The sequence below is a fragment of the Asterias amurensis genome, chromosome 2 (genome assembly GCF_032118995.1).
Source record: "Asterias amurensis chromosome 2, ASM3211899v1".
NCBI lineage: Eukaryota > Metazoa > Echinodermata > Asteroidea > Forcipulatida > Asteriidae > Asterias > Asterias amurensis.
Genome location: NC_092649.1, coordinates 21,025,629 through 21,040,023, shown reverse-complemented (window position 1 = coordinate 21,040,023; position 14,395 = coordinate 21,025,629). Strand labels below are relative to the sequence as shown.

General features: G+C 38.8%; 1 protein-coding gene across 3 annotated transcripts in view; it reads right to left on the bottom strand.

The window, feature by feature from the left end:
* Positions 1–5,956: 5,956 nt before the first annotated feature.
* LOC139954019 (intraflagellar transport protein 122 homolog) overlaps positions 5,957–14,395 on the bottom strand; it is a 45,322-nt gene continuing 36,883 nt past the window's right edge. For all 3 annotated transcript variants that reach the window (XM_071953666.1, XM_071953656.1, XM_071953674.1), the window contains 5 exons: positions 13,905–14,070; positions 13,163–13,274; positions 10,448–10,659; positions 9,302–9,466; positions 5,957–8,749 (listed from right to left, as the gene is read on the bottom strand). In XM_071953666.1, coding sequence (XP_071809767.1) covers positions 8,666–8,749; positions 9,302–9,466; positions 10,448–10,659; positions 13,163–13,274; positions 13,905–14,070 — 739 coding nt within the window. In that variant the 3' untranslated portion in view covers positions 5,957–8,665. The remainder of the gene's footprint in view (positions 8,750–9,301; positions 9,467–10,447; positions 10,660–13,162; positions 13,275–13,904; positions 14,071–14,395) is intronic.

The window sequence follows — 14,395 nt, the reverse complement described above, 5'->3', positions numbered from 1 at the left end:
AATATTGAGTTAAAAATAAACTTGTTGGTTTTAATTTGTGATTTATTTGTAACCACTAGCCAGGGGGCCTTACTGAATAAAGACAACGATTCTGTGTATTTTTTTCTGCTTGCTAATTATATTAAATATTGTGATGTGTGATTCTAACCTTTCCCAGTTCGCTGACGAACGAAACCAAGTGTTAAGTTGCTCGTAATTGGACCTTCGGTTTGACATCTTTGGTTTAAAATGGAAGGTTTTGAGCTCTTCGTTAAAGGAATATGTTGTACACAAATAAAGAACTTGTACTTTATTTATTACTGTTTGGAATAAAGCACTGACTTTCCCATACCATAGCATCCTGTGTAAAGTATTCCACTCGCAAATTATATACTAAGTATAAAGCACTGTAATTCCGTGCCATAGTACCCTGTGTAAAGTATGAACCGAAGGTTTATCAAGTCCAAAATGCGTATTTTAATGGGGGGACCCACCTAGGTGTTGTGGGTAGGTGTCGGTCTCCGAAGCGAAAGGTCCCCGGTTCGAACCCCGGTAGCGGCAGCGCCTCTCGATACGAGCCACGGTGGTGGCAGCCTGGTAAGCGACCGACCGCGAAGTCTCGACTCACCGCGCAGTGGCACCCACCGCTCCCACTCGCTTAGAAAAGAAACTTAAAACTTAAAACGAACCTATGAACTTTTTTAATATGAATTTTTAAATTGTAATAAAAAAAGTCTTTTTAAAACGCCTGAAACTTTTCGAGAGCGGGAGTCGATCTCGGGACCTTCCGGTCCAGAGTCCGGAGCCCTTCCACTGGGCCACCGCTCCTTCTTACTAACTGTGTGTTCGAGTTTAATTTTAAACCTTCGTATGAACATTTTTAAATTAAGATTTAGTAAAAGAACACCGTCTAGTTTCGAACCCAGTACCTTTGGGTATGGAGCCCGGAGCCCTTCCACTGGGCCACCGCTCCTTCTTACTAAATATGCGTTCGAGTTTAATTTTAAACCTTCGTATGAACAATTTTAAAATTAGATTTAGTAAAAGAACACCCATGATTCGAACCCGGTACCTTTGGGTATGGAGTCGGGAGCCCTTCCACTGGGCCACCGCTCCTTCTTACTAAATCTGCGTTCGAGTTTAATTTTAAACCATCGTATGAACAATTTTAAATTAAGATTTAGTAAAAGAACACCCATGATTCGAACCCGGTACCTTAGGGTATGGAGTCGGGAGCCCTTCCACTGGACCACCGCTCCTCTTACAGAAAGTGCGTTGTTCAAGTTTAACTTTAAACCATCGTATGAACAATTTTAAATTAAGATTTAGTAAAAGAACACCCATGATTCGAACCCGGTACCTTTTGGTATGGAGTCGGGAGCCCTTCCACTGGACCACCGCTCCTCTTACAGAAAGTGCGTTGTTCAAGTTTAATTTTAAACCTTCGTATGAACATTTTTAAATTAAGATTTAGTAAAAGAACACCGTCTAGTTTCGAACCCGGTACCTTTTGGTATTGAGTCCGGAGCCCTTCCACTGGGCCACCGCTCCTTCTTACTCAATTTGCGCTCGAGCTTGTTTATAAACCTTATAATGAGCAATTTAAAATCAAAACGTATTATACGGTATGCCTTCCACTCGCAAAGTATAGTATAAAGCAAGGATTTCCCTATGCCACAGGGTGAAGCGTAAACCATTTGACAAAGCATAGAAAAAGAACACCCATGATTCGAACCCAGTACCTTTGGTTATGGAGCCCGGAGCCCTTCCACTGGGCCACTGCTCCTCCTTCTTACTAATCATGTGTTCGAATTTAATTTTAAACCTTCGTATCAACAACTTAAAATAAAAACGAAGTCAAAGAACAAACATGATTCGAACCCGGTACCTTTGGATGTGGAGTCCGGAGCCCATTCCACTTGGCCACACCTCCTTTTACTTGATTAGCGTCCGAGTTTATTTATAAACCTTAGAATGAACAACTCGAAATCAAAACGTATTAAAGCGTATGCCTTCCACTCGCAAACTGTTAAGAATAAAGCAAGGATTTCTCTATGCCAGAGGGTACCGCGTAAACCACTGGTCTTATGCGTAGAAAAAATAAGACACCCGGGCTCGAACCCAGTACCTTGTGATGTGGAGTCTGGAGCCCTTCCACTGGACCACTGCTGCTCTTACTTAAGTTGCGGTCGAGCTTAATTATAAACCTTAGAGTGAACAACTTTTAATCAAAACATAGTAAAAGAACACCCATGATTCGAACTCGGTACCTTTAGGTGTAGGGTCGGGAAGCCCTCCCACTGGGCCACTACTACTCTTACTTGATTTGCTTTGTCATAGGGTTTAGCGTAAACCAATTGGCTCAAGCGTCGAAAAAAGAACACCCATGATTCGAACCCGGTACCTTTCGGTGTAGGATGGGAAGCCCTTCCACTGGGCCACTACTACTCTTACTCATGTTCTATTCAAGTTTTATTATAAACCATTATACATGTAATGAGCAAATTACAAATCAAAACGTCGTATGACTTCTACTCGCAAATTTTCAAGTATAATAAAGCAAAGATTTCCCTATGGCATTGGGTACTGTTTAAACTAATGGTCTTATGCGTAGAAAAAAGAAGCCACCCGGGTTCGAACCCAGAACCTTTTGGTTCAGAATCCGTCGCTCTTCCACTAAGCCACGATTCTTCTCACTAAAATTGCGTTCGAGTTTAATTATAAACCTTAGAGTGAACAACATGAAATAAAAACGTATATACATAGTGTGTGCCTTCCCTTCGCATGTTTTTAAAGTTTTTTTCATGAGTGTAAAGTATTTCCCTCTTATATGCTTTGGGGTACATCAATAATCTTGAGGGTAGAAAAAGAACACAGCCGGGCTCGAACCCAGTACCTTTGGGTTCAGAATCCGAAGTTCTTCCACTCGACCACTACTCTTCTCGATGCAATTGTATTCGAGTTTAATTTTAAACCTTAGAATGAACAACTGATAATTAAGAAAAAAAATATTTTAGCGTATGATTTCTTGCCACTCGCAAATTATTTAAGTGTGAAGCAGAGGTTTTCCTCTACCACAAGATAATGAAATAATCAAATGGCCTTAAGCGAAGAAAGAACACCGGGCTCGAACCCAGTACCTTTGGGTTCAGAATCCGAAGCCCTTCCACTGGGCTACCGCTCCTCTGACTAATTTGCATATTTATTTAATGTAGTACCTTAGAATGAAACAAACACCGACCTGAACAGTTCCCTGAGGATTATTAAATCTTGGTTTGAGTCGTCTACCTTGGCAACTTTTCAAGATATTGGCTGTAATCGGATATAACGATGCCTCAAAATCAAGATCAAAATTAATAATTAAGACCTATCCCATTTTTCCAATCCCATTTTAGCAACCTGTAACTTGGAGACTGTCTTCTACACATAAAGAACTCCCTTTGGTAAATATTCGAGGCAAATCGGAGAGAAAAAGTTTTCAAGGGTGAAAAAACGTCAAGTTTGTTAGTTATCCCTTGTCGTTTTTCCCCCAAATCGGCCGAAATTTTTAGTTTCCAAATCGCCTGAAACTTCATACTCGGGTGTGAAAGGGTGCGAGGATCACAAAAATCTTGGTTTTAGTCGTCAACTGTCAACTTTTTGAGATATTGCCATAATTCGGATATAACGACGGTTCAAAAACATGTTAAAAATGAATTATTGAGACCCATCCCATTGTTCCAGCAACCTGTAACTTGGAGACTGTCTTCTACACATAAAGGACTTCATTTGGTTAAATTTTGAGGCAAATTGCACAGAAAAAGATTCCGAGGGTGAACAAACGTCGTTTTTTTTCTAAAATCGGCCGAAATTTCGAAAAATCGGCCGACATAAAGAACTCCCTTTGGTAAATATTCGAGGCAAATCGGAGAGAAAAAGTTTTCAAGGGTGAAAAAACGTCAAGTTTGTTAGTTATCCCTTGTCGTTTTTCCCCCAAATCGGCCGAAATTTTTAGTTTCCAAATCGCCTGAAACTTTAAACTCGGATGTAAAAGGGTGCGAAGATCACAAAAATCTTGGTTTTATTCGTCTTCGGTATCAACTTTTTGAGATATTGCCATAATTCAGATATAACGACGGTTCAAAATCATGTTAAAAATGAATTATTGAGACCCATCCATTTTTTTTTTTTTTTTTTTTTCTAGTGCCACAGTTTTATTTTGGTGCATGAAGTGGATTGGTCCCTGACTGCGGTCCTTTGGTTTGACTTTAAATCCCTCCCATTGAGAGTGAACTGTTTTCTAAATAATCCCTGTTTTAAAGTTTAATAGTCTTTATGCCATTTTAATTTTGATTGTACTATGTTTTACTCATATGTTTAATTAATTAATTTTAACATTACTGTTCTCCTCCCTATAGTACTTCTCCCTCTCAGTTTTTCTGTGTAAGATTCAGGCAATTTTAAAAAGTAATGTAATGTTTTACTCCAAATCTTTTAACTATGTAACTGTTCATGTAATTCTGCTGCTGGCAGCGAATTGAATAGAATTTTAATAAACCATTGAATAATAAAAAATAATAATAATCCCATTGTTCCAGCAACCTAACTTGGAGACTGTCTTCTACACATAAAGAACCCCCTTTGGTTAAATTTTGAGGCAAATCGGAGAGAAAAAGTTTTCGAGGGGGAAAAAGCGTCAAGTTATACCCCTTGACGTTTTTTTCCAAAATCGGTCAAAATTTTTGGTTTCCAAATCACCTGAAATTTCTTACTCGGGTGTAAAAAGGTGCGAGGATCGCAAAAATCTTGGTTTTATTCGTCTACGGTGTCAACTTTTTGAGATGTTGCCACAATTCGGATATAACGACGGTTCAAAATCGTGTTAAGATTATTGAGACCCATCCCATTGTTCCAGCAATCTGTAACTTGGAGACTGTCTTCTACACATATAGGACTTCATTTGGTTAAATTATGAGACAAATCGGAGAGAAAAAAATGGTGAAAAAGACGTCAAGTTACCCTTGTCGTTTTTTTCCAAAACCGGCCAAAATTTTTAAGTTTCCAAATCGCCTGAAACTCCAAACTCGGATGTTAAAAGGTGCGATGATCACAACAATCTTGGTTTTTATTAGTCTACGGTGTCAACTTTTTGAGATATTGCTTTAATTCGGATATAACGACGGTTCAAAATTAAGACAACAAAATTAATTATTGAGAAACATCCCATTGTTCCAGCAACCTGTAACTTGGAGACTGTCTTCTACACATAAAGAACTCCCTTTGGTAAAATTTCGAGGCAAATCGGAGAGAAAAAATTTTCGAGGGTGAAAAAACGTCAAGTTATACCCCTTGTCGTTTTTTCCCAAAATCGGTCGAAATTTTTGGTTTCCAAATCACCTGAAATTTCATACTCGGGTGAAAAAAGGTGCGAGGATCACAAAAATCTTGGTTTTATTCGTCTAGGGTGTCAACTTTTTGAGATATTGCCATAATTCGGATATAACGACGGTTCAAAATCATGTAAAGAGTAAATTATCGAGACCCATCCCATTGTTCCAGCAACCTGTAACTTGGAGACTGTCTTCTGCACATATAGGAATACATTTGGTTAAATTTTGAGACAAATCGGAGAGAAAAAGTTTGTGAAAAAGACGTCAAGTTACCCTTGTCGTTTTTTTCAAAATCGGCCGAAATTTTTAAGTTTCCAAATCGCCTGAAACTCCAAACTCGGATGTAAAAGGGTGCGAGGATAAAAACAACTTGGTTTTAGTCGTCTACGGTGTCAAAATTAATTATTGAGACCCATCCCATTGTTCCAGCACCTGTAACTTGGAGACTGTCTTCTCGTCTCCCTTCTCAAAAAAAAAAAAAAAAAAATCGCTCAAAAGGACTTGAGGCTTACCCATGCCTATGCAACTGAAAAGCTTTCCGCAGCACACAGAAGTATTACAAACTGAACTTTGAAAAAGAAATTGACTGGACTCACAATTTTGCTGCATATAATTGACATGATTTATTTACAGTCAAATCGAAACAAAAATCTACAAACACAAAGAAGTTGGTTTGGATAGCTTTTTATCTTGCAAATGTCACAAAACATCTGAGATATTTCCTACACTCCTACACCAAAAGTACAAATTTTTCTAGATAACTTAACATTTTTACGCATTGTAAACATTAATGAATTCTTAAAGACAGTGGACACTATTGGTAATTGTCAAAGACCAGTCTTCTCACTTGGTGTATCCTCTGTCCTTACTCTATGGTGTATATCATATGCATAAAATAACAAGCCGTGAAAAGTTGAACTCAATTGGTGGTCAAAGTTGCGAGATAACAATGAAAGAAAAAACACCCTTGTCACACGAAGTTGTGTGCTTTCAGATGCTTGATTTCGAGACCTAAAATTCTTAATCTGAGGTCTCGTAATCAAATTCGTTGAAAATTACTTCTTTCTCGAAAACTACGTCACTTCAGAGGGAGCCGTTTCTCAAAATGTTTTATACCATCAACCTCTCTCCATTACTCAGTTTTGTGCTTATAATAATTTTGAGTAATTATCAATAGTGTCCACTGCCTTTAAAACAGCCTAAAATAAAGTAGCAAATTCTTTAATGAAAACTGATTGGTTTGGTGTCCAGTTTGTATGCACTGAATACATTCAATAAACATGAACATTACACCTCTAATTGTGTCACAGAGAGACTATTTACATAAGTACATATCAAAGCTTGGATATTTACAAAGATTTCTTACAATGTTTTATATTCAACTCAAACCAATGTATCTACAGTGAATTGGAAAGAAAAAAAAATCAATCGGAAAGTCAAGGAAGAAATTTAACCAAACAAGCCACCATTTGAGTAGTTGTAAAGCATTAGCAATTTTGTCATGTTATCTTTAGGACACTTGCTTTATCAACACACCACCGAAATGAGGTGTGCCTTGCATGAGATGCATTACCCAAGGTAAAACACTGTAAGTGGAATTTAGGAATAACTTAGTTGCAAATATTATTTAAAAAAAAACATGTTTAAAAAACATGTACAGGGGATGTTCCATGGTGCGAATTGAACATCTATAAACATTGTTAGGGAACCACTGCTAAAATATAAAGTTCAAACTGCCTCTAGCTACCGGCTAATCTTGGTCATTTAGTTGGTAGGACACCAAGGTCGTTGGTTCAAATCCCACCCAAGCTATATGCCTGTGATTTTTTCTTTTTCACAGAACTCAGGAATATACTGAGTATACAGTGCTAACACATATCGGTGTGGGGTTAAAACTAAAGTTCATATTCTTTATCTCTGATGCAAATTTAACATCTATTGAAAGAGTTAACTGTTACTTCAATCACAAATTCTCAACATGGTTAAGTTTCAGTACTGCAAGAACGCTTGTTCACATTAATAAGTCTTCAAGATTACCGGTCTCTTTAAAGCCATTGGACACTTTCAGGAAAGAAAACAAAATTAAAAGTTCACAGATTTACAAAATAACTTACAGGGTTTACAGAAGGTACTGGTGAAAGACTCCCCATAAAATATTAGTCCATGAAATGCTCTACTTTTTGACAAAACATTAAAACAATATAAATTCTCGATATCGAAAATTACGGATTTATTTTAAACACACGTCATGACACGGCAAAACGTGCGGAAACAAGAATAGGTTTTCCCGTTATTTCTCCCAACTCCGATGACTAATTAAGCCTAAATTTTGACAGGTTTGTTATTTTATATATAAGTTGTGATACACGAAGTGTGGGCCTTTGGACAATACTGTTTACCGAAAGTGTCCAATGACTTTAATAAGATTACCGGTATCTTCAATAAAGGACTGCATTACTGTAGAGACTGAAATAAAGGAGATAAACAACCAACTATTTTAAATCTCTTAAGGCACTCAAGTGCTTAGATAAAGTGTCCGTAATGTATCCACAGATAAACACAGCATTCTGTGTAAACATCAAACCTTACTTCCAAGGATTTTGTTTAGACAATATTGAAACATTTGTAAACAGATCAGCATTTGAGACTCTGAAAATGCCAACTTGGAGAATGACTTTTTTTTTCAGTAATGTTAGATGATATTCAACTACTTCTGTGAAGTCACTCGATCCATTGTTGAAAGTGTAGATTATTTTTACGACTCTAGGTGTAGATTTATGACAAAGTATAGTAAATAGTTCAAATTTAAAATTACTGTCTTTTCAAAACTGAAAGATAGCATGAAGTGCAACAAAACATAGCTAAAAATGTTTTATCTTTCAATTTACAAAAACATTTTCCAGTTTAGAAAAATCATTTTAGTAGCTGAGCAAATTGACTTTGTACTCGATAATGTGCAAGTACTTAAGTATGCCTAAATATTTTGTAAAATAAATATAAAATGTTACCAACTGTCGTTTGAAAACGTACGAAAATAGATAGACTAATAAGTGTTGTTACTATTGAGAAATCCAATTAATTGGAACCAAAACATGTACATGGGGTGTCGTGGCCAAGCGGTTAAGAGCACCGATTCAAGCTCTGGTGATTCGGTTCAGCGGAGTGTTGGTTCGAATCCCGGTCGTGAATTTGTACTTCAGCTTAGGATTGTGTAAGTGACTTTCTGCAGAATGGAGAGGCGGGGGGGGGGGGGACTTTCAGCTCAGGATTCCGTTGGTGACTTTCTGCAGAATGTAGAGGGGGGGGGGGCTTTCAGCTCAGGATTCTGTTGGTGACTTTCTGCAGAATGGACAGTGATTCTTCTGTAGAACAGCTAACTCAAACTCATCGGTATGAAAGAACTGAAAACAGAAACATGAAATCAATCTCAGAAATATTTCCCCATCTTATGACGTCAATGGGTTTCGACTAGAGTGGGACTTGAACCACAACCTCCGGATTATGAACGTGCCGGCGCTCTACCAACTGAGCTACATGTATCTAGCCCTATATTGGCAGTGTCCCTATATTGTCAATATCTTTGTTCAGGGTGCCAGTTAGAAGCCAAACAATCGTTTCCTGAAGTGAACCAGGGATCACACCCAAGTTTACATTACAACCAAGCATTCTAAAGAAATGGACAAAATAGGAAGACTGCCAACATAGGGCTAGATAGCTCAGTTGGTAGAGCGCCAGCACATTAATCATGGGGTCATCGGTTCGAGTCAGGCTCTAGTAAATTTGTCTGTGCTCATCCCCAAACCAAATATTTGTTTTAAACCAATCCATTAGGGTCAGAAAAAAACAAACCCAAACCTAAAGAGGTGTGACGTGATACTTCCATTAATTTTTCTGTATGTGTAACAAACTCATGGGAAAAACTTTCAAGCAGGTTTGGTGATTTAAAAGTTTACCTGGTTACAAGATGGGCATGTAGTGACTGAGACATCAGGCATAATGGTCTTGAAGTACTGGTATCGTAGCGGTGCTGGCCACTTACGAATAATCACATGGTGGCGCTCTGTAGCTTGCAGAACCGATCGATTGACAACCACTGGAACAAACTCACTACCTCCTTGCTACAAAGGAAAAACAACAAAATACACAGTTTGTACAACTCACACAACCAAGTTAAAGGTAGGGTCATAGAATGGTTTATGTCAATGCAATGCTGATTTATAGGTAAAATTGTCAATGAAAGATTCAGTAAAAGTCACTTGTGAAAGTTTTAGCTGGCCGAGCGGATTAGAGCACCGAACTCAACCTCTGGTGTATCTGTTCAGCAAAGTGTGAGTTCGAATCCCGGTCGTGACACTTGTTTCCTTGAGCAAGTAAATGGGTACCTGTTAGGGCAGAGTTGGTTCTTGTAATTGATTAGCTTAGTAAGCTAAATATTTGGCAGCACAGACTGTATACTCCCAAGGGAGCTGAGATGGTTAATAAAATGAAAAGGCCCAGTGACCAGGGGTAATAATGTTGAAGCGCCATGAGCATCGCTGCGTGACGGACCTGAGCTTATATTATAAGCAGCCACTATTATTATATAGTGTCTACTGCACTTGCTGAGAAAACAACAACAAACTGTCACGGTTTTGCACAACGTCTAATCTATCTCCATCTATGTTGAGGGAAGCATCATCGGGTACCAATCCCATCTCTAGCTGCAGCATTCGTAAATGGACACCAACCCGCAGATATCTGAGAAACGACTCACGCTGAGGTGCTGTAGTTTTTGCAGAATGAGTTCACGAAAATACGTTTACATGCTAAAACAATTTTCGATCCGGAGACGAGTATTATTTTTTAAATATTGTTTTACTCATTTCTCAAAACTAAAAAACTACAGCACTTCAGTAAGAAATATTTTTAGGGAAGCTTTCTACTATCATTATCTCCAAACTGTGTAAGGTTAATATAAATCTGTGGACATTGTGTTCTTTGTCCTTCAAAAAGTACCCAGACCCTTTAAATGTTCTTCTCAGAGATTATCTGGTTGCTTGTAAATAGACCCAGTGTGGCATGGGCCTAGGAGCTCAAGAGTAAAACAAAAAGAAACCAACCTCAAAGCTGAGTAGTTTAGCAGTGAATGGATCTTCATCAACAGCTTGATTGCCATAATCATCTAGTCTCATAGATTGTACAGCGTCTCCTGCTGATTCCTTCCACCCGTCTCCTCTAGATGATTTATTAGGCGGTTCCATCTGAATCAAACTCACTGCTTCCTCGTCGGTTAATCCTTCCTCTAAGACAAACTCAACCAACGGCAGAATATCTGCAATAATAATGGTTGTATTGTATTAATTTTATTTTTAAAACAAGCATTTGGTGTGTTGACAAACACAAATGCCCCGCTGAGATTGGAGTCGACACGCCAAGTCCGTTTCCTGTTATTGTTTTAGCCATAATGACCTTTATGTTTAATTGAGGGGGTCCAAAAACAATAGGCTTCTGGGGGATCCCATGACCAATCCACAAACCAAGTTTGGAGTTGCTACGCCAAGTCCTTCTTGAATTCTCACTCAGACAATGATTAACACACACACACAAACATACACAAGTGTGTAAACACCTGCAATCATGGGGACCCTCCTTTGTTCAACTCTTTGTGATAGCAACTGTGGACCCCATTGTATTCCTTTGTGATAGCAACCCTGAACCCATTGTCCCTTTTGTTATAGGTCCCCGGTTTGAATCTGGATACAAACCTGCTCATACACGCACACAGAAGGACAACGCAAACACTATATGCTCCCTGGGCTGGCTTCGCCGGCAAGGCATAAAAACCAGAACAAACCCCATACCCTGGACAATGCAAACATTTTAAACTTATAATATAACAAAGAAGGAGAGGTTAGCATGAACAAATATCCAAATTTACTTGGTTTTCCTTTAACTTAAAAGCAGAGAATATGTACTTGGCAACACAATAAACGTTTCATCATGAGAACTATTAAAGGGACACACCGGCCGAATTGGGCTACTTGGGCTACAAAATAGACTAAGATGTGACTTCAACAGTCTTCCAGGAATGAAGAAGAACAGTCCTTAAAAAAAATCATCAAATTAAGCCGTTTTTGAGCATTTTAAGACAAAAACGCAGGTCGCGTGATTGTTCTAACCAAAAAGTGGTACAAACAATCACGTGAACTTCCGGGCTAGTTTTACTTGCAGCCGTCTAAAAGTAACTTACTTAACCAAATTTAAATCTTTTTTTTACAAAATTATTTACGAATAATTGACGAAAAAGATCATGTATTCAAATTATCGCTACAAAATGTAAATAATGGTGAAAATTGTAACATAAGATTCACATTCAAAGGGTCCGTGTAACTGAAGCTTGTTATATGGCCGCTTTGGTTTTTAAAATCATTTTTGGCTAAATACGTGACATTTTGATGATTTTTGTTTACAGCAACCATGTATAAAAATATTATTTATGATTCTCCACCCCTAAATTGCGTAAACGGTGAGCCGGTGTGTCCCTTTAAGGACAATAAACTTATCATCAGATAAGATACTAAAATCTGTGTAACTGTGACCAATGGTATCATACAATTTCTTTCTGAATACAGTAAACACTGGGCAAAAACAAATGATAATAATACATGGTTCTTATATAGCGCTTTAACTACTCCCGATGGACATCTCAAAGAGCTCAGTACGTTCCTACAAGGACTGAGGAGCTTTGTTTTGAATTATGGACCTATTCCTTTACATAGCTCCATGTAATGGTTTACAATGTGCTTTGGTGCAATATGCTGCCAACAACACACGGGACCAACGGCTTTAAGACTCATTTGAAGGATGAATCAATAATGGTTTAAGTGTATTGGTTAAGGACACAACAAGTGTCAAGACCGGGACTCGAACCAAAACCCCGCTGATAGGAAACACCAGAGCTTGAGTCCGCTCCCAACGATCAAACTTACTACATGTACTAGTTAGGAAAACACCAGTCCAATAATGCCATAGATCCATTTCCAACTCAAGGTGTCAAGTTTTGTTGGCCTTATAGAAACAGGACCAACAGGCACTGGAGTCAATGATCCAACTCACTCTTTACCAGGGTGAGATCTGACATGCTGCTAAAAAGGGAACTATATAGAATCAAATATCTATTCACAGGCTGTGAACTTCGCTTTTGAAAGGGCACAGCAATTTCCATCTGGTAAGGGGGACCTGTATCAGGAAAATGTAAATTTGTACAGGAACCTTGCATAGACCCCTTGCAATACGCATAGCGTACTCACAGGTGCCTATCCTGGGTGTCACTTTGGGTGTCAAAATCGTGTACAAACATGCACAAAAGAGAGTAGACACCCAGAAATTACGCGCACTTGTTTGGAGGCGTGTTCTGTTTTGTGTAAGAAATCAATAGCTCTCCCTTGCATAACGTGAAACGCTACAGGTACGTTGAGGTCACGCGCTTGTTTTTACGCACAAAGAACAGTTATTGTCCAAAGATCTGCCTCCTTTTTGAAGAGTGTGACATCATATGCAATGGGTCTACAGAGCACTGTAGCAAAATGTCACCATGACAATGGGAGACTTTTGAGACGCTGGGGGCAGCAGACATACTGATCCTTTTTTGCGGGTCTGAGCTTGCGCACACATGCTCAGTATTGCGCGCGTAGGTCTACGCACGCGCACTTCTGGCGAGAACTGTGGAAAGGACCGTCCAAAAGTCTCCCATTGCTGTGGGTGCCATACATGTTGGTTGTACATGTATATGGAGGCCTGCATTCATCTAAAGATTGTAAGAAGTAAAAACTTACCAAATGAAGAGAAAGAGTGAACAAACGGCTGGGCACAGTTGATGCACTGATTGCCCTGGTTGTTGAGTAGAGGGTTGGTGGTTGAACAGCGGTAACACATCGGTAATATATCCTGCCAATTATTGTAATAGAGAAAATTCAGAATATGACCCGATGTTTCAACCCTAGAAAGACTTTGCTAGAGTCGAACGTCAGGCTATTACTAATTGATAATGGCCTGACATTGAAACGCTAATGCACAGTTGATGCATGGACTTCCTTGGTTGTTGAGTAGAGGGTTCGTGGTTGAACAATGGTAGCACAGCGGTATTATATCCTGCCAATTATTGTAACCAGAAAATACAATTAGCTGTTGCAAATTGCTTACCAACCAAAAGGGCCTATTGTATTCATGGCCAAAATTAGTCTATGGCCTGATGTTTCGACCCCGGCAGAGTCTCTCTCTTAAAGGATTTTTTTTTAAAGTATGTTTTTCTTTGTCCAACCCCAAATCATTTAAAATTTACCAGGGGTCGATTTCACAAAGGTAGTCCTAACTTAGGACTAGTCCTAAGCAATGCTAAGAGATAGGAATGGTCCTAAGTTAGGACCAGTAACTCATCCTAACTTAGGACTGGTCCTATCTCTTAGCATTACCTAGGACTAGTCCTAAGTTAGGACTACCTTTGTGAAATCTACCCCAGGTCAGTTTCTTTTGTGGTTTATGATACTTGACAAATAAATCAATAAATCAATGACTTACCTCTGCATCATGAAATGGCTTGGATCTGATTGTTATACTTCCTAGGTCGATGGATTCCTGGAATCGAGGTGGGATCCGAAGTGACTGTAGCTTCTCAAATGCAAACCTCGCTAGCTTGAATGCTGCTAGAGAACGACTCTGCTTAGCCAAGGCATACAGGGTGTTACTGGACAATACTCAGTCAAAGAAATTATACATGTACTAGAATCAGTAATCCTCTGTAAGCATTTCCCTGTCAGCGCCCGGGCCCAATTTCATAAAACATGTAAGCACAAAAATTTGCTTAGCATGGAACTTCATCCTTGATAAAAACAGGATTACCAACCAAATTTCTGTGTGATTTTCGGGATAAGCAAACAGCCGCTGAATACCAGTAACAAGCAATATGCAACAAATAGAAATTTGGTTGGTTATCCTGTGTTTATCAAGGAAGAAATTTCATGCTAAGCAAGTTTTTGTGCTAACATGTTTTATGAAATTGGGCTAAGTGC